The sequence below is a fragment of the Typopeltis vanoorti genome, chromosome 12 (genome assembly GCF_054136105.1).
Source record: "Typopeltis vanoorti isolate ZY-2024b chromosome 12, IOZ_Tvanoo_1.0, whole genome shotgun sequence".
Classification (NCBI taxonomy): Eukaryota; Metazoa; Arthropoda; class Arachnida; order Uropygi; family Thelyphonidae; genus Typopeltis; species Typopeltis vanoorti.
In genome coordinates, this window is record NC_143560.1 from 73,948,198 (window position 1) to 73,969,360 (window position 21,163).

A 21,163-nucleotide genomic window follows, 5' to 3' on the forward strand; every position below is an offset into this window, starting at 1 on the left:
ATAATGAATGAGTTGGTTCTCAATATGGCTAATGGATCTGTTAGTGTTTACAAATAAGTAGATACTTCTGTGGATGTAATGATGCAGTTCATTTTCCCATAGAATTTTTAAATTTGCTTAATCCACTTGGGTTGTATGGTGATGTAATTAAATTAAGAATAGGTGTTCCTATTATGTTGCTCCAAAATCTGCACCCATCCCAAATCTTTGCAATGGAACTAGACCTCAAGTAAAATAGTTGAAACTGTATATGATAGAAGCTGTGATATTTACAGGTCCTGGTATCGCAGAAATTGTTTTTATTCCTCGAATACCCCTCATTCCTTCAGCCTATCCATTTGCATTGAAACAGTTACAATTTCCAATAAGAGTTTGCTTTGCAATGGCGATTAATAAATAGAAAGGACCACCCTTGGATGTGCAGGTTTAGATTTAAGAGGAGAATATTTCAGACGCAGGCAGTTATATGTAGCACAATCTCGAGTTCCTGAGAATTTAATTATTCCTGTTGAGGATGATGAAACTTCTAATGTTGTTACAAAGAAGTGTTATAATGCTCACACTTCTACACCATGACGAACGCACCAGCACCAAATACTCAAGTAAATACCTTGAAGTGAACTGCTGGCAGTATAAGTTCACCTCAGCAAAGTGGGAGAGCTCAGTTAGTAGTCGAATAATGTTTTTATGCAGTCATGTTTGCCTGAATGATGTAAATAAAACATCGATTTCCATCAGTTACATAAACGAAAAATTCAGAATAATTTTTGCAAAAGAAAAAGTTCTTCTAAATAACTTGGCTTAAGGGAACATGCCAACCAGTTTGGTCATTACACGATTAAGTTTATATGTAATGTAACAGACTTATGCACCTTCTTCTTTTCACTGGAAGCAACAGCATACTACTTTGAATTTTATCTGCCATTATTAACAACAATAAAATAAAAAGTTTTCGGGTGACCCCTATCTAAATTTAATTTTTCTAGTAACCAGTATGACTACAGACCTTGGCTACACACATCGTACAGTTTTTTCTATTTCTTTTGCCTGTTTATTATGCTAAGTCTTTTCTTTAACCTATCAATCTCTACATTACTGTTCAAGTGGCGATATTATATTTTAAGCAGTTATATTATATATTTATAATATATACACATATATAGTATTAGTTTTTTTCTATATTCCATTATCACTTATATTTCAGTAAATAATTAGTAAATACCTTTCTATGAGTTGCCTCAGTTTGCACTACTAAGGTGCTGCTATCCAGGTATTTGCTTACGCTTGGAATCACCGAACTTTATATAGTTTCTATATTCGGCATGAAATTCTTTGAGTTTCTTATTCGGCTAAGAAACAATATGGGATGCAATATCCCTTAACTTAAATAAATATTTATGTTTTGGAAGCTACTGAAGTAATATTTATTTTCTATATTTGAAAGAGGTCATCTCATGACTCTTAGCTCTACATTTTTCTCTGTATTCACTTATATCATCTGCCAACTTACTTCGTAGGAACTTTCAATATCTTTTTTTCCAGTACTATTTCTTTAACTTCTAGCATTCATCACAGAGTTCTTATTTTTCTATCTTTGAAGACAAATTACTGCATGCCTGAATCCCTAGCTCAATCAGAAAAATGTTTTCTTCAGAGTTGGCCATTGAGACTCCAAGGTTTGGTTCTTTCTTTCATTTCCCCCCCCCCCTCTGTTTGTTTGTCTAAATATTTGTAATGTCGAGTCTATACTTCACATGTAAAAAGTGCTCTACTTTATTCGTTTTTAATCTTACTTAAAAATAAGTGATGATCAATTCTAATCATCTGTATGATTGGAATTGACCGTGAACTAGTGAAAAGATATCATTATCAACAATAACACAGTAAAAAAAAAGCTCTTCCCCCCCCCCCTCCCACCCTTGTGCCTTATCTTCATGTGAATTTGTGCACATCTTTATGCAGAAACATGGTGCTAGTTATGACTTACTACATCCTGTCCAGCAAGCATTTGACATATTATTAGCTTTACATCTGTATTATTATTATTAGCAAAACATCTGTATATGCATGTGTAAGAAAATTAAGGTATTAATTTATTAATGCATTAATTCATAATAATAATAACAACCATGAAGAGAGCCATTCTCTACAGCCCAAGTTTATCCTCGAATATAAAGAACAATTATCTTTATATATGGTAAAACAGTCACAAATACAAAATTCAATTTCTTCTGTTCCCATTATTAATGGTAAGAAATAAGCAGTAACAGATTATAAGTCCTACTCAAGTCTATTTTTTTTTCTTATTTTTATGTATGTGTGAAAAATTAAAACTCTCCAATGCAAGGAAGCCCATATTTAAACATGACAATTGCCATGTTTATAAATAATAAAAGCAAATGTGATTCTTACAATCTTTATTGTGTAAATTCAAATGTTTCCATAATTCTCACCAATTAAATATTTTAGTTAGTTCACTCTAATATGACCAAGTGTTATTTTTCTTTCTTTAATCAGTTAAACAGAATTTACTGTGAAAAATCTGCTATGTTCAGAATGCCTACTACTTGTTCAAATGTATCTTTTTATTATTTTTTTTTTAATTACACAGAAACAGGGGATATTAAAGATCTAACATTATTTCAAAACCAAATGTATGTAGAAACTTCGAAAGTTTTGAAATTTTGACCAGAGTACTTATGAGAATACAACTGTAAGCATTGGAGTTGCCTTAGCTTGCACTACTTAAAAGACATGAGTGCTATCAAGGATATCTGGTTGAAAGACATGCTGTTAGGAAGCACCTGAATGATCAGCGATTTTTTTTGATTTAATGGCACCAAAAGCTCTTCGCAATAGGGCAGTGTCTAAAGAACAAGTTAAAGGACTGAGAAGAACCTGTCCCAATGAGCAGAAGCGTTGCTGCAGTGATGATAATATATCTGAAGATAATCTCACCCTGGAAATATCCTGATTAAAAGAAATTATTAGGAAACTGATCAGAGAATTGAAAGGAGTGGAAAAATGTTTAACAAAACTTAAACAGGATAAGAGAAAGGATCAGAACAAGTAGAGGCAGGAAAGCATAAAAAGGTAAGTCAATAAATCTATGATATGGTATGTTGAGTCAATCATAAAATTTGCACTTGTTGAGAAAGTCACTATTTTTAGTTTCTTAGAGGCAAAAATTAAATATATAACAAACGTAATTAAAAACAAAAAAGAAAAGTAAAAAAGATGGTAGTTCTTGCAGAAACTAATAATTTAAGTAGCAACAAACATAGTATGAGAGGATATGAAAGGTCTATTGGAAGAAGTGAGAAATAAATGTGAGAGAGTAAGAATCGTAGGTTTGCCATCTAGAAATGATAGTACCAAGTTAAGAATGGCAATGATAGTAAATGATTCGATGTGCAGACTATGTAGAAGAAATAGATGCAAATTTTTAGATATGTGGAGTGTGTTTGATTGGCAGAAAAAACTTCTATAAGAGGGACGGCCTGCACTTGAATTCATTTGCCATCAGGAGCCTGGAAAAATTATTTATTGGGATGAGACCTCACGGTAATTCAAGGAAACTAGATTATCAAGGGAGGAATGGGGAAAATGCATGTGAAAGTTCAGCTATGGTATGCAAACATGATAAAGATACAGCTAACTGTAGCACACATGTATTGTTGCTGTGCATAAATAATTCTTTGGGTAAAAATTATGAAAATACAAAGAAATTAGACAAAAAAGAGTTTTCAAACAAGCCTACTGTTTGTAAGTTCCTGAGAGTATATCAGGGAATACTTTGCATGAGCAGTCTTCATATCATCACACTAATAAAAAGCATGAAATCCCCTGAGAGAGCTCAAATATTTTATTTTATTAGTTTGTTAATTAAATATTCTGGTCTTCATTTGGAGACCATGTAGGAGTTTGTGATAGGTTAAAAATGTCAGAGAATTATATCTCCATATATAAAATACCATAAGGTAAGAGGAAATCTATGAATATTAAAAAGAGCCAAAAATAGCTTAAATTTGCAAATTATTTTTGATAGCATGAAAATTATCAAAAAACCAAACATTATACACAAATCTGAACTGGCCAGGGAAATATCAGTGAGAATTCCATGTGCACACATGCACAAACACAATTGAGCACAATGAATTGTCCCCAGGATTAATCACCTAATGCAGTCAAGCATATGTTATAAATATCTATATTTTTTGTTGCCAACAGCACAGATAGCACATCTGAGATTAACTGCATATGGCCAGTTTTTAAGTTTTGTATTTATATATAGATTTAAACCCCCATCCCCCTCCAAGAAGGATACTAAAATGCAATGTAATAAAATACTTTTCTATGATTCTTGACTATTATGTGAAGTTCACTATTCCAACTTCATAACACAAAAAACATTTATTATAACTAATTCTTACCTTTATATTAAATTTAGTTTGGTATACGAAAAGCATTTTCATCCACTCAATATCTAGGCTGGTAGATATTTCAAGCCTGAAGTACTTTCAAGTTCAAAAATAACTAAAAATGAACAATAAAGTTTTATAAAACAAAACTATACTTGCCCACCCCTTACAGTCTTCCACTCCACCTTATATATTGGTTTACAAGGTTCTGGTTTGGCATCTACTGTTGTTTTGGCTGGAATATAAAAATAAATGTCAAAATAACATTTAAATAAAGAACAACTAAAACTTATTCTAGTAATAATACATAAAGATGTGCTTATTTGAAATAATGTAATAATTAAGGCACTGTAAAAAGTGAAATCTGTGGGTGTAGCTTTTCTCTCTCTCTACACAAAACACACACACACACACACACACACACACACACACACACACACACACACACACACACACACACACACAAAAGAAGTTTTTGCATATCATAACTAGGCAATAAATGTTCTGTATATATATAAATTCATGATAAAAAAAGACCAGCTGATAACAAATCAGAGATCTTCATGTTGAAGGTTTCCCACTTGGCTATACTATAATTTAAAGATGCCAAGAAATTATATTTTTGGTTTAATCCTTTATCTAAGTGTAAGCAAACAAAGTATGTGCATGAAGTAACTTCATGACTGGGAATCTCATATATAGAGGCTAATGACTTCACATATCCTTATGGACATGTATAATGCTATGCATTGTGGGAAGGGTCACTACTCAGACCGGTTTTGATCTTTACTGAGGTCTGATCAGAGCGAGCAAGACCCAGAAGTGATACCAAGGTTGAAGCAATGGATTAGTCATATTTCCATACACAAGTAGCCAAAAAGTGTCAACACCTTATTACAAAAATACTCTAGATTAGAGATAGATGTTGAAAGTTTTTTGAAAAATGATGTTGAAAGTTTGCTTACACTTAGATAAAGGATTAAACCAAGAATATAATTTCTTGGCATCTTTAATTTATAGTATAACTAAGTGGAAAAACTTTCAATATCTATCTCTAATCCAGGGTATTTTAGTAATAAGGTGTGACATCTTTTGGCTACTTGTATATGGAAATATGACTTCTGCATTACTTCATCCTTGGTATCACTTCTGAGTTTGGCTCCCACTGATGTCGTCTCAGATTTTGGACAGATAAATACTTTGGTTTCCTTTTGTTTGTTTTTCACTTTGATTTTATTTTACTGGTACTAGTGGTGATTTCACCCCACTAGCACTGGCTTTTTCTTTAAGTAAATATTAATATTGCTGGTAGTAGTACAGTTATCTGCATTTCAGGATTACTTTTGGTGGTATCACAGATGCTATTTTACAGTAGCTCAAAAAGAGCATTTGCTGGTAGTGTAGAATTATTTCTATATCACCAGATTACTTAATTCTCAGTCTTACAGCTGAAAGGTTTTATTCTCTTACAATCAAACACAGAGGTTTTCGTCTTTTTCCCCACCTGAGATAATGGTACCAATTCTTCCAAGGGTGTGAACTCTAGGAACTGAAATTCCAGGATCTGATGAAGCGAAACGTGTGACTAAGGTTTTAAAAAGGTTAGTTGGTGCTAGTAAGTTTATTCTTTCGTGTCATATGGCAGAGGAAAATATTTAATTCTAGTTAAAGATGTGGAAACAAGGGATAAACTATTACAGGGTTTTCCTTTCGAAGGTAGCACGGTAATTCCAGTAATGGTGGGAAGACAGGTGAAAATAGTAAAAATTGGAACATCTCCAATGGAATATATAGAGAACAGTAATGAAATTCTTATACAGGCATTCTCGGAATGGGGAAAAATGAGTAACATACAAAAGGGTTTATCAGGTGAAGATCCAAAGTGGTTTTCTGGCGAGGTCACCCTCATAATGGATATGAAGATGCCTGTACCAAATTTTGTCAATGTTGGCACAACCCAAGTTATGGTAAACTATTCCAGAGTATAGGAGTGCATGAATTGTGATTCATACAATCACTTGGGTGGCAACTGCCCCAAATATAAATGTTTCAACTACTTGGACATCGGACATATTGCTAATCAGTGTCTCAAATCCCGTCAGAAATGCAAAGTTCTGAAGTGGGATCTTGGAGGCATTCCTTTTGGACTAACACCTAACAGAGAATCCCTCATTATACTTGAAATTCCCTTCTCCACTTACCCCCAATATTACCAGCCCAAGAACTTATATACAAGAACTTTGAAATGTTAGAAGACTGCAAAATATGGCCACTCTCCTTTTCTTCTAAGCCATAGTACTCAAAACCATAATCTTAACTGCTCGGTTGTACATAATAAATATTACAGACATCACAGAAGTTTGAAGAAAAGCAATTATATAATAAACCTCTGACCAATCCCATGTGTGCAGCCCTTCTCCGATACTACCTGGGTTTTCATCTTCCCCTGTTTGGGGTAAATGATTATAAAGATCCAAAAGTTGAGATTGTTCCTGAATACAACAACAGTCTGTGCTTAACTCTTAAGATTGCTACAACATTTGGGAATTGGCATTCTCTCCATTAAAAAAATTAAAATTTGGTATAAAGAAATCTTTAATCTTTTTCTCTACAAACTTCCACAGTTTGGGTACTGTGGAAGTTTACATGTAAATTAATTATGGTTTTGAGCAGTGCTTTTTTTCTAGAAAAATAGGTGCCAGAACTCACATCTTGTTAAGCTTTTTATTAAAGAAAATGTTATTCAAATCTTAATTTAAATGAAACATAAAGCAGCTGTTGCTGTCATGGAGTCACATAAATGAATTATATATAATTTATCTTCAGTATTTTTTATTTTAGAAATGTTCAAATGTAAAATTAAACAAATTAAAATATACAACCAAAGACCAAATATAAAAGTAAATTTGTAAAAACATTACATAATTTAAGAGAAGTTCATAGTGTTTTCCAAAGTTTTGTCCAATTCTCGTTGAACAAATCATCTCGACTCCTTTCTTTGCTCTTAATATCTAAGGCCAAATGTCGTGCTCTAAGTAACCACAGATCAACATACTTTGAAGGATCAAAAAGTCTTAAAGGTGGTCCAACGAGTTTGATGAATAAAAGTGCCAAAACTGTTTTAGTCTTCAAAAATCTTGTTGGGGTGATAATTAAATTCATCTGCGAAAATCCGTGTTCAAATTCACTTGATGAAATGGGAATGGTAATCAGAGTATGTAACAAACGCAACAGTTTTTTTGGGTATGTCTTATCGAGAATGTATTCAAAGAATCCATGAATCGTTTCTCTTTCGTTTAGTTGCAGTCTGATTGACAAATTTCTAATTTCTGCCTCTCCAAATGTTAGCTGAGTATCAATATCTTCAGGCCAATGTTTTTGGTCAAGCACACGAGCCCTAAGTGCTAGCTCAACATCTTCGCTATCAAGCAATCTTTTTTCAATTGACTCTTTCGATTTGGTATAAAATGTTTTTGGATCAATAGAAGGATTATTTTTTGGAGCTTTTTCGTGAAGTACAACTCCACAAAAGTGCAGATCGCATACAGCAGGTTCATGTCACTGTCTTGCAGGTCCAAACTTAATTCAGACAATTCGTGGAGAGCATCACACATCAATCCTAGATCCAATAAAAAGTCTGTAGATGTTATTTTCTTCTTAAGCCATCATAAGTACATTTATCATTTTTATCTCCCTTGGATCATGCATCACATCTTCAAAATGATGCACTAAAGATTCAAAATTATTCCACACAGCCAAAACTGAATGGAAACTAGATGACACCTATCGAGTACTTAAAATTCTTCCAATTTTCAGTAGCTCAACCTCTAGCGATTCTGCACATAAATGCAACTCTCTACTGTTTTTTGGCGAAGCATGGTTTAGGACATAAAGTTTATCAATAAATGATTTGAATCTATTGATTCATGAAATTTCCTTTACAGCATTACTTACTGATAATTCTAGTCTGTGATTAGCACAATGCCAAACTATAATAGAAGGAAATTTTTCTGACAGCAATTTTTTCACTCCACTTTTACAAACCCTAAGATTACAACAGTGCCATTGCATGCTAGAGAAACTGAATATTTTTTAAAATAATCTTCTGTCCCATAATAGTTAAGACATTGGAGTAAGGAATCAAATACACTGTTAGATCTGAAATAGGCAACTTCAGAATTTACCATCACCATTCCAGAATCTAACAATTTAATAAAATCACACTTGCATACTTATCTTTTAGCAGTAAAAATGTGTTTTTTGTTTATAACAACTTCCTATATGATAATTTGTGAATTTTGTGAATTTAAAGCTTAATATCTAAGTGTCTAGCATAAATGTAAGTCAGAAAAAAGGGCGAAATAAGAGAGGAATTGTTAATGAAATAATGTAAGTGAAAGAATGCGAACTATTCAACGACATAGGGCAAAGATCACCCTAAATACTGTAAGATCAGAGAAAGCACCCGCAGGCATTACATCTTAGAAGGCATCAAGACGCATACGTTTCCTGAACCAAGAAGTCCCGTAAGTTAATCGGTGAAGTCACCCAAACGGAGACAAATGGGTGAAACGATGAGAAATTCAAACTCGGAAAGGTGGTGCTCCAGGAGAGCGAATAAAACCCGCAACATGGAAGAAAATGATCCCCATTTTTTTCTTGTTCCTGAGTTTTCTCTCTGTGTGCTCCGAGAGTTCTTCGCGGTTCAGCTCTCATATTTGAGGGCTGACTTACGATAGAGTTCAGTATGACACCGTAATAGAGTTTCGGCAAGACTAACCGCAGGCCGTGGTGAGAAGATCATCTACGAAAACAACCTAAGCAGAAGTATAGTGCCCAGTCCAAGCGAGCGCGTGCAACCCATGTGGCGTTAAAGTCGAGACAACCAGATTCGAAACAAAGGACGAAGGACGGTAGGAAACCGAAGAAAAGAATAGATAAGTACTCTCACTTATTCTAGCCCTTTTTGAGATTGACTAACATTTAAGAGAGCGAAATTTGAAATTTGTATTAGAAGAAAGAGTGAAAAGTTTAGATCTGTGCAAATGACTATGTTTTCTTGAAGCAAACTTTAGGGACTGTCAACCAGATAGAGATTTTGTTATGCTTATTCTGGAGGTTAAAAAAATGTGTTAAAGTGCCTTAATGTTAAAAATGAATTGTAATCATAAATGTAATATGTACTGAGCTATTGAGATATTGAATTTTGCTGATACTTTGAAGTAATGTTAAAATGAATTGTAATCATAAATGTAATGTGTATTGAGTTATTGAATTTGCTGATACTTTGAGGTAGAATACTAAAATTGATTTAAGACTGAGAGAGTGAATGAAAGGTAGTAATTTAACTTTAGATTTGATGGTCAATTTAACTTGTATGGTATTACTAATTGAATTCAATAAATGTTTGATTCTTTAATCATATGTGTTTCTGATCATGATGACTGACTCTGACCCTTCATAAAAAATCGAACCTAAGTACGTGTGAGTGTGCAGGAATACCCCAATTGAAAGTAAAGGCACGACTGCAAATAAGAGTAAAATTATGCCAGAGAGCCCAGGTTTCTAGGAATTTAATTATATTGTTAGTAACACCTGATATTCTATAATTAACCTAAAGGCAGTGTCTATCTAACTTTAAGGCTCAGGCTGGCGCAGAAAAAAAAAAAAATTTGCTTGAGTGATCAGGATAATATATAGAATTCAGGGAACGGGTAATCTTCTGGTGGCCCTTAAAGGTTAAGCTACGTAAGAAGGAGCATAAAAGAAACGAGACGTAAGGCTAAGCTTATTACTAATGTGGATCGCATAACATATAGTATGTGAGCGTTTTGGCTAAATGTTTGGCTAATTTATGTGGGGGAATCAATGGCACATTTTGTTTATGTATTTTTGGGAGTTCGTATAATCGGGGGGGGGTCTAGAGTTATAAGGTTTTAGTTTGTTAGTGACTTCCACAGGCCAAGAAGTGACTTTCTTAAGGAGTCTGTGGAGAGTTCTAATCTGAGAGCTGGTAGGATTATATTCAATGGAAAGGTAAGTAGTATGATCTAGTACTAAAGCATTAAGCTTACCTTTGTAATCCTTTTGATTTAGCACCACAGTGGCGTTTCCCTTATCCGCTTTGGTGATTACTATTTTTTTGTTATTCCTCATTTCTTGTAGGGCTGCATATTCGTCTTTGGATAAGTTGGTTTTTGGAGGTTTGGCTTTAGTGAGAACACCGACTACATCCAGTCTGACGTTGTTGGCGATATGGTTAGGCAGGTTGCGAATCCCATGTTCTATTTGAATCATGATACAGAAAAAACCAATCATGGTTTTCTCTGTTTACAGAAAACCCACCCATACTGGCAGATACATTCACCAGCAACCCCCCCCCCCCCCACACACACACAACAATATGGGGTTATAAAAACACTATATAACAGGGCAAAATTAATATGCTCAGATGACAAGGCTCTAACTACTGAACTAAACCACATCCACAAAAATTTCTTAGCCATTGGCTATAACCCCCAAAAAATCCAAAAAATACTCAAACCAGTAAACCACAACCCCCTCCACAATAAAGATTACACCAAATCTATCACCATCCCCTACATCCAGGGCACCTCTGAGAAAATAACCAATATCCTCAGAAAATATGACCTTACTTCCTGTTACAGACCATATAAAAAGTTGGCATCCCTTATCTGCTCTACCAAAGACCAACCACTTCCCCTAGACCTATCTGGTGTATACCAGGTCCCTTGCAGCTGCAAATTGTCCTACTTTGGCCAAACAGGCAGAACAATAAACATCAGGATTTCAGAACACAAAGACTACATCCGGTTTCACCAGTACAGCCACTCTGGGCTGGCAGACCATGCCTTAGATACCTACCATAGAATTCGCTGGAAGAAAACAAAAATAATACACTGCAGCAAGTTTAAATACGAGAGATTATTCAAGGAATCTTCAGCAGCTCTAAAAAACGTTCCTAACCTCAACAAATTTGGGTGCATGAAACTACCCCAAATTTGGGAGACTTACATTTTGAGAGCTTCAGCCCAACTGCCAAGTCAACCAAATTAGCCCACCAGAGGGCACCATTAGGACTTTAGGAGCAATATTGGTTTCTTTCTTTCTTTCTTTTTTCCTCATTTGCTTTTGTTAGTGCCTGCGTGCACATACCACATCTTTATGTTCCTGAAGATGGCAACGTGACGTTGCCGAAATATAGAAGTTATTTATTAAAGTTATCTTTAATTAATATACTTTATATGAGTTGTTAATTCCGTAAACTAATTACCAGTTATGTATGACCAACGTATAAGCCTTGCTACTAGTTAAATTTTATGTTGTAATATCATAAATTCAAAAGCATTCTTACCATGATAGAACATAACTGATTGAGGTTTGCTGGGAGATCTGATATTCCAGGTAGAAATACTTCCATCCATGTGACTACACATGAAGTGTTTACCTTCATGATGCCAAGATATTGATCTCAGGGACTAAAAAAAAAAAAATTGTGACAAATTATTAATACATACAGAAATTAGACAAAATGCCAATTTCTACTGTTAGATACAAAAATGCATTATTTTTAACACTATTTAAATTTAGAGAGGCAGGGCTCCTATGATTGTTAGTCTTACAAATGACTAACTAGTGGAAGCCTATCAAAATGATGAATCCCCCCCCCCAGAATTTTAAGTTCTTATTCTCATAAGAATAAGAACTTAAAGTATAATTTGTCATAGTGTGCTATATACTGTCTTTATCTGTGTCTCTTATTAGTGCTACACTGTAGTCTAAAAGAATTTTTTCCCTTAGCATTTCACAGCAACATTAACATCTTCCTTAGAATGGGTGTGTTATATTTCTCTCAAATCTTAATATGAAAGATCAAGAATATTTTTGTTATATGTTCAATAATCTGATATAATGGTAATGGAAAAAAAAAATTTTTTTTCTATTACCATTATATCAGATTTAATGTACAAAATGTATAAACAGGTAAGTTTGTATATGTGTGTCCACAGCATGCTAGAGCTTATGAAAAGGAATACGTGCTACAATAATGCTTGGTTCAACAAACCTTCTACTAAAAAAAAGACGAGGGAGAAAAAAAATCTCTTTGCTAACATAATAGAATTTGTCTATTATTTGTTAGCTGTAGACAAAAAAAGTTGCATCACTTTTTTGTCTTTAAAGGTGGGGTTAATAGCATCAAATCATCTACAACTTAATGTTTGTTTCCTTCAAAACTCCTGTTTTGCCAAAGTGATCACACCGACTTATTAGATTAGCTCAGCTTAGACATTCTTAAATATTAATAAGCTTTTCTTCTATTATGCTCATGTTTTTGTCTCTGCTACTGATGCCTCCTGTTGCTGGCATAATTTTCCTTAGACCTTGCATATCTGTGGTTGGTAGCTCATTAACTCACGGATCCATACCATATGTTAAGAATGACTTGAAGATTTCTGCATACTGGTAGTTTGAAGTACTGGCTTCTCTGGTTCCAAACAGATTTATTTCACTGGCTCACCACTCTACTAGCCTCATGTATCACATTATTTACATCCTTATTTAATTTGCTGACTTCAGAACCCATGCATAACAAGTCATGATTAAGATAATTAAATTAAGATTTTTTTCATTCTTCTACCTACCAGTTTTGGAAGCCTTTCAATTGCATTTTGTACATACACCTCCATAGACATAACTGTTTTTCTATGATTCCTGCAGTAAGAGGAATATGGTAGTTTATTTTCTTTATTTTTTTCTGATCTCCCTGCTTTCATTTCAGTGCATCTTATTTTATATTATCAAATACTTATTTTTGAAATTTGTTAAAATGTATTCTTTCTTTTGTGATAATCCAAACTTCTGCACCACAGAGAACTGCGAGGAGTATCACTGAACTGTTTACTGGAAAGATGTGTATTTTTAGAAACATCTTTGATTAGTCATATATATATATATATTTTAATTTAGTTCAGTGTAGATTTGTTCTGTGTTTAACAGTTTCTTCATAATTATCTGTAATTAACATATGAAATAATTATTTTTTAATATGTTCTATTTTATTTCCTTCTATTTCCAAGTCATGCTTCTCTGTCTCTTCCTATTTTCATTGTTTTGGTTTTACTAAAATTCATCTTATCACAATCTTATTAATGCTTTAAGTAGTTTTTTTTCTCTATCATAAATTTCAAGTTTTCTTTTATTGTCTGTAAATAATAAAATATTCAACATATTTTACCCAATGTAATTTTTGTCCATTTACAGATATTCCCACTTTTTCTTTTTGTGAGAAGGCTCTATTAATTTCTTTTGCAGAAATTAGACAGGTAATGGTAAGATAGGACATTACTACAGGTTTCCTCCCTTAACTAATATTTCATAAGGTTCATATACTCCAAATGTTAATGGACAAACTCTCTTCAGCTGCGCTGCCATCAATATCTGACATATGGAGAAAATACTGGTCCAACAATCTCCCAACAAACGGCTTCCTGATAGAAGATCCCTGTGCTCTGCAGCCTGGTTTTGATCTTCCTAGGAAGATTTGATCATCGATAAACAGGATCAGAACTAGTCAGAGCAGATGTGGCTATCTTCTACATAAACGGGGGCTGTCAGATCACCCTTATTGTGATTGTTCTCCCGTGGCTCAGACGATTACTCATATTGTGTATGACTGCCCAAGGCACCAATTTCATGGTGGTGGCCTACAGGACATTCACAAGGTGACGGATGAGGCCTTGGATTGGCTTTCCAGCCAGGACCTTGACTTGTAGTTGGTATGGTGGTGGTTATGGAGGAAACAGAAGATCACAGTCACGTCTTACCACGACCACGAAGATGTTATTCTCTTAGTCCTCGTCATAGTATCAGCAGAAATCCTCTTTGTGTTAGAAGATGATGATACAGCGTGAAATGGGCCTCCTCTAATGGATCAAGTTTTCTCACAGAAGACGCAATTGCTCTCTACTTATACCTCAGATACAGCTACTTTTATGTTGTGAAGTGTTGTGAGAACATGCAGCCTTGTCATACTTGGTGCAACAGGACGATAATTGTCCCTGGCTTAATTATGACAAGTTACTTTTGCTTTATATTTAAAAAAAAGGAAAGACTTAGAAAGCAGGTTGTGCCTTTTACATAATGAACTTTTATGTGTTAAGATTTTCATCATTTGTTTCTGGAAATGAAACAAATGCCAGTGTGGTTAGCCGAGTGGTTAGTGTATCTACTCTCCAGCCAAAAGGCTGCTGGTTCGAATCCTGCCGTGGGCATGGATGTTTGTCTGTGAAAATACTAGTGGTAGTAGTGGACAGTAGATGGCATTGGTGTAGATGATGAGGTTAAGTGGTGAAGGCGGAGAGTTGTAGAGTAGGTGCCCTCCCTCGATGAGTTGTTTAGACTCCCTGGAGGTGTCAAATAATAATAATAATAAAATTGTGATTGTACTTTTCACTTACAAGTTTTCATGTAGCCATAAACATAAATAAATAAATAAATAAATAATGTTACATGGTGATCAGCATTCATTTCAGACAAATTATGGACTCTACAACTGTGTCAGAAATAATTATTTTAATTTCCCAATGTTTCAACCTTCATATTAAGGTCATCATCTGGAATATACACACACATATATATACAGAGACAATGAATTGTGCATCTTGCTTCCGCTATATAGGACAAATTACAGGTGCAATGAATACGGTATACTCCAGGGTGGGCAAGTGGAGGAGGTGGATCCTTGGAGGAGTTGAGTAAGTTCTTTAGTTTTGCAGGAGGTTTAAAGGTGGATTTAAACAGAATACTACAGAAATACAACTTAAAGCCACTTTTAAACCTTCTGCAAAACTAAAGAACTTACTTAACTCATCCAAGAATCCACTTCCTCTGCTGGCCCACCATGGAGTATACCGTATTCACTGCACCTGTAATTTGACCCATATAGGGGAAACAAGATGCACAATTCCTATCCAAAAAAAGGAACATAAATGGCATATTAAATTTGATAACTATGGTAAAGCTGGTCTATTTTCTGAATACTCATACCATGAATACTCTATATAGAACTGACTGGAAAGGCATCTGTTATTTACATCACACCTAAACGTGGTATGAACGTTTTGGTATGATTTAAGGAGGCCTGAAATTCTTATCAACCACCCTAATCTTAACAATAATGATGGTCTAAAAATCCCAAGAATATGGAAGGCACATATTCTACCCATATAACCTTTCTCCCTAAGAGTTAATTATAAATAGGGCTATAGGTAATCCAGGATCCTAAATCTAATATAACAATTCTCATGTTAAATTAGGACATCACTTTTGCTGTAATAAAACTATCTATGTGAAAAAAAAAAAAAATTCTGATGTTGTCATAAACAGAATATCGCTTTGATGATATTATTTTTTTATTTAATTTATTTATTTTTTTTTTCACTAGAGGTCAGGCCAGTAGAATAACTGTTGATCAAATCATTGTCTCTTTAGCATACTATGTGAAATGTAATATAGCTTGTCTCTGTATATATTATACATATATATATATATATATATAATCCAGATGATGACCTTAATATGAAGGTCGAAACATCGGGAAATTAAAATAATTATATCTAACATGGTTGTGGAGTCCATAATTTGTCTGAAATGAAATAATTACCATACTGTTCCGATGTGTTTATGCATCAATTAAAATATGGATGCTAACTGTCCACTGAATGTAAAATAACATTTGGATACTACTGAAATAATGCAGATACAAAACAAATTATTGGATATATTTTATCCACGTGGTCACTTGGGTGATGATTAATTATGCTGTCATTATAAAAGTGCATGAGAGTGCGTTAGTGAGTTGCAGAACTCATTAGCCTGTCAGAGATACTGTACAGGTGTACAGTAGCCATTCAACAATTAATGGACAAAGAAATGAGAAATTCTGAATGCATTATGGCTCAGAAGCTTCTTTAAAACGTGTTAATGTTTCAATTTTTTTTAAACTTCCATAAAATGGAAATCGACACTATATAGCATTATTACCTCTTTCTGACTACATTCCTTCTGTATACATAACAATGTATATGTAATGGAAGTTAACACTGGCATAATTAAGATAAGAGGTTTAACTGAATCCAACATTTCATCTGAGTTACAAGAACATCATCAGGTATCCAAGAAAAACTAACTTTTTAAGATAAAGAATTCTATACATTATGGCAATAAATACACACATTGAAAAATGTGATTAGAGCATGGATTCATTTGCCATTCAGATAATCCTTTTGTTGTCAGTGGCTGATGATCTGACTGAGCAATGCTAGACATAACAGCACCATTTCAAAAGTTTTAACAGTTGGTGGCATCTGCTAGTGTAATGTTAGTCATGCTTTGAATGCATTTTTGCACAGTATGATGATGTTATTCCACTACTTGGTGAAAAGTTTGTAGGATAAGATCCACTAGAATGAACATATTTTTAGAAAGAATTCAACTAAGGAGTTAAATTGGAGGAATGAATAATGATTACTGTGACAAATTGGTGATACACAACATATTCCAGATGCTGGAATTCATAAGAGCAATTATCAATTTTAATATATTTTGAAATAAAAATAATTCAAAATTATTTTTATTTTTCAACATAATCTCCCCTAAGACTAATACATTTATTCCAATCATGTTCCAGCGCCATTATCCTGTCCCTGTAGTGGTTCTCAGTAAGATCTGAAAAATACTCCTCTACAGCTACAATCACCTCATGAGTCAAAGAAAAATGTTGACCAGCGAGGAAGAGTTTTAGTTTTGGGAAGAAATAGAAGTCAGAGGGAGCCAAATTTAGGGAATAGGTTGGATGTTCCAACAATTCACAACGAAGATCCCTTAATTTTCCCATTGCCAAAACACCTTTGTGGGCAGGTGCATTGTCCTGATGAAAGATGATTTTTTTCTTCTGCAAACCAGGTCTTTCCTCATGAAATTTTTCATCTAGTCTGGTTTGTTGTTTTAAGGATACTTGCGACATAAGACTGAATGATATAATCACGTAATCACAAGAAAAAGTATTCGGTCTGAATACTTTTAACCAAATATTTCGGTCTGCTATTTCCAGACCGAAATATTTGGTTAAATAAATATCTTTCTTGTGATCATCTAGTCTGGTTAAAAGATTGGAATAATATTCCCCGGTTATTGTTTTACCTTTTTCAAGATAATTAATAAACAAAATACCTTTAACATCCCAAAACACTGATGCCATGACCTTTCTTGCTGATGGAACCGACTTTGTCTTCTTTGGCGCTGAACAACTGTTTGGCGCTGAACAACTGTTTGGCTTCAGTCCACTGTTTTGACTGCTGTTTGGAATCTGGTGTGTAATGGTGAATCCAAGTCTCATCCATAGTTATAAATCAACACACAAAATCAGTTTTATTTTTGTTAAAACACTCCAAGCACTGTTCAGAGATTTTCATGCGAATGCATTTTTGATCTGCTGTGAGCAAGCATGGCACCTATCTTGCACAAAGCTTTTTCATTTGCAGTTATTTCAAAACAACATATACTACATGTTCTTTTGAAATGCTTATAGTCTCAGCAATTTCACCCACTTTGACTCGCCGGTCATCCAATACCATATCGTGCCCTTGACCAATAATTTCTGGTGTTGTTACACTTTTTGGATGTCCTTCACATTGACCATCTTTGGTACAGCCACGTTTAAACTCAGCAGCCCATTTCTTAATTGTCGAAAACAAAGGAGAAGAGTGCCCATAAACTTTTATGAACTTCGAATGAATTTCTTTTGGTGTTAAACCTTATTTTACAAAGAATTTTATAACCGTCCGATACTCAATTTTATCCATTTCAAGGGATACAGACAACACTTTTACTTCAGACAGCTGTATAAAACAAACTACTTAATAGAATGACTTGCAATTTCAGACAGATGTACCAACTTAGAAAACAAAAATATTGCCGATAGTGTTGCCATCTATGGTCGAGAACTTTTCGGTCCACTCTCATATAATATAATATATATATATATATTATATGCGTAAGCAATCTGTTCTCTCCATTAACTGTCGACTTACAAACTTCAAAGCAGGCTGGACAATGTAAAAATTGCTATATATTATGAATAATACTTACTGAAAAGATGTGTTATAATGAACTACAAAAAAAGTCCTGGTCTAAGTCCTATAGAACCCATGTTTTCAAAGCTTACTATTACAAACAATAAAAATTCAAAAGCTTCATGAAAGCAAACAATGTCAGAATCAAAGAAAGTGGCTGGAAACTGTACACTAAAGACAGAAGAATATTTATATATGACAGGAACTATACATAAACAAAAAAATTGGTAAAAAATAGAACAAAGGAAACTACAAAACATAATGAAAGAAATTATGAGAAATTGTACTGACGATAGCAAACACAAAAAATTGGCAGGAACTAAACATAAGTGTTATTGATGATAGAGAGAGAGTTATGTCCATACAGGGTAGAGATGCAGGAGGGAAATAGTGCCAGTGGTTTTGAGGCAGTATGGTGTGAGATAGAGGTGAATGGAATCAAATACTTGGTGGAATGTTGTTATAGACCAGGTAATGTGGATGGTGGTGATAATGAAATGTATAATCAAATTGGCCAAGCAAATAAGAAAAGGGTGATTTTAATTATGACAATATAGACTGGAATGATGAGATAGCACTGGAAGTAAAGAAAATGAGTTTCTTGAGTTTTTGAAGGATAACTACCTCAGACAGTATGTAACAGAGGGCACACGAGAATCAAGGGTCTTGAATTTGGTCATCTCATCAGAGGATGTAATTATAAATGAGGTATCAAATCATCCACCAATTGGTGATAGCGACCATGAGGTGATTATCTGGGTGGTTTCCAGCAGTGTGAGGACCTCTGTGAGAAAAGGGTATATGTGGAACTACAAGGGGGGGGGGGGGGTGATTATGAAGAGCTCAGGAGACAGCTTGCAGGTGTAGCATGGAATGAGGAGTTAGCTGGAAAAGAGATCTACGCAGATTGGGGGATTTTCAAAAACTGTCCAGTAGATGCAATGTCTAAATGTATTCCAAGGGTGAGAAGGTTAAATAAGGTAGGTGTGAGATGGACGAATAAAGAGATTAAGCATGCAATACAGAGAAAAAGGGCATTGTGGAGGAAAGTGGAAATAACCAATCCCATGAAGTCTACAAAGACCAGGCAAGGAGGGTAACTTGGTTGGTGAGGGTAGCTAAAGAGAGGTATGAACAGCAGTTAGCTAACGAAGCCAAAAAGAATCCTAAGGAGTTCTTTCGATATGTAGCCAGCAAAAGAAAATGTGATTATGGAAGATGACATTGATTGGAGAAAATGGCATAAAGACAGTTGTTGCAGAATGTGTGGTGGAGATACTTAATGAGCAGTTCATAACAGTCTTTCAATCTTGTGAATGTGACTTCATGAAGAGATTGAGAGCAGATGATGATGGGGAGGAGAGACTGACTGTAAGTGAGCAAGAAGTGAATGGGGAGGTTGAGTAAACTAGATTTTAATAAGGCTGTGGGACTAGTTAATATATAACCACATATTCTGAAGGAATGTGCCAGGGAGTTGACACCTGCCTTGACATAATTTTTTAAATACGAGTCTTTCACTCAGTCAAGTTCGTAAGGAGTGGAAGGAGGGCAAGATTGTGCCACTTCATAAAGGAGGTGATCAAACTCAAGCATCAAACTATAGGTCTATCTGTGTGTCAGGTGTTGTGGTTAAGTTATTGGAGAAGCTTATGAGAACTAGGATCCAGAGTTGGGTTGACAACAATGGTATTATCTTTGATGGACAGCATGGATTTGCTAAAGGGAGGTCATGTTTTAGCAATCTACTTATTACAATAAAGTGACTGCTTCTTTGGACAGAGGAGAAGGATACACAGTAATATACTTGGATTTTGTGAAGGCTTTTGATAGAGTACCCCATGACAGTCAAACTAGAGCAGATGGGGTTGGATATTAGATTATTGCACTGGCTATCTAATAGGTATCAACAAGTTGTGTATGGGGGAGCGATATACAGGAAAAGGAAAGTCACTAGTGAAGTGCCTCAGGGGTCTGTTTTAGGGCCATTACTGTTTAACTTGTATATTAATGATATTGGTGCGGATTTGGATGGAGATATTCAGTTGTTTGCAGATGATGCAAAGTTGAGCTGAACCATGAAGAGTAATGAAGATGTTGTGGCCTTACAAGAAGACTTCAATAAATTGAGTGATTGGGCACGGAAATGCAGATGTGAGTTCAATGTTGCAAAATGTAATGTTTTAAAATTTGGAAAACAAAGATGGGATGCAGAATTTATGCTTGATGAGGACATATTGTTGGAGGTGGAGGAAATAAGAGATCTGGGGGTGATAGTGGATAAGGATCTAAAATTTAGGAGACACATAGCCAAAATTGTGAAGACAACACAAAGGCTTCTGGGAATGATGTGGAGGACACTGATATGTAGAAGTAGGGAGATTCCTGTTCTGTTGTATAAGGCTTTGATTAGGCCACACATGGACTATTGTGCCCAGATTGGGTCACCTGGTTTTCAGAAGGATGAAGAGATGTTGGAAAGGGTCCAAAGGCAACTGACTAAGGTAGTTCCTGACCTCTGGAATGTTTAGTATGAGGAAAGATTGAGTAGATGTAATTTGCAGAGTCTGGTGGACAGGAGGAAGAGGG

At 34.7% G+C, this 21,163-nt stretch overlaps 1 protein-coding gene across 5 annotated transcripts in view; it reads right to left on the bottom strand.

Moving 5' to 3' along the window:
• The window catches only part of LOC150100889 (syntaxin-binding protein 5-like), a 710,057-nt gene that overhangs the window by 407,962 nt on the left and 280,932 nt on the right, over positions 1 to 21,163 (bottom strand). For all 5 annotated transcript variants that reach the window (XM_090401895.1, XM_090401898.1, XM_090401897.1 and 2 more), the window contains exons 8-9: positions 11,797 to 11,920; positions 4,581 to 4,656 (exon numbers count right to left, since the gene is read on the bottom strand). In XM_090401895.1, the coding sequence (XP_090258021.1) occupies positions 4,581 to 4,656; positions 11,797 to 11,920 (200 nt within the window). The remainder of the gene's footprint in view (positions 1 to 4,580; positions 4,657 to 11,796; positions 11,921 to 21,163) is intronic.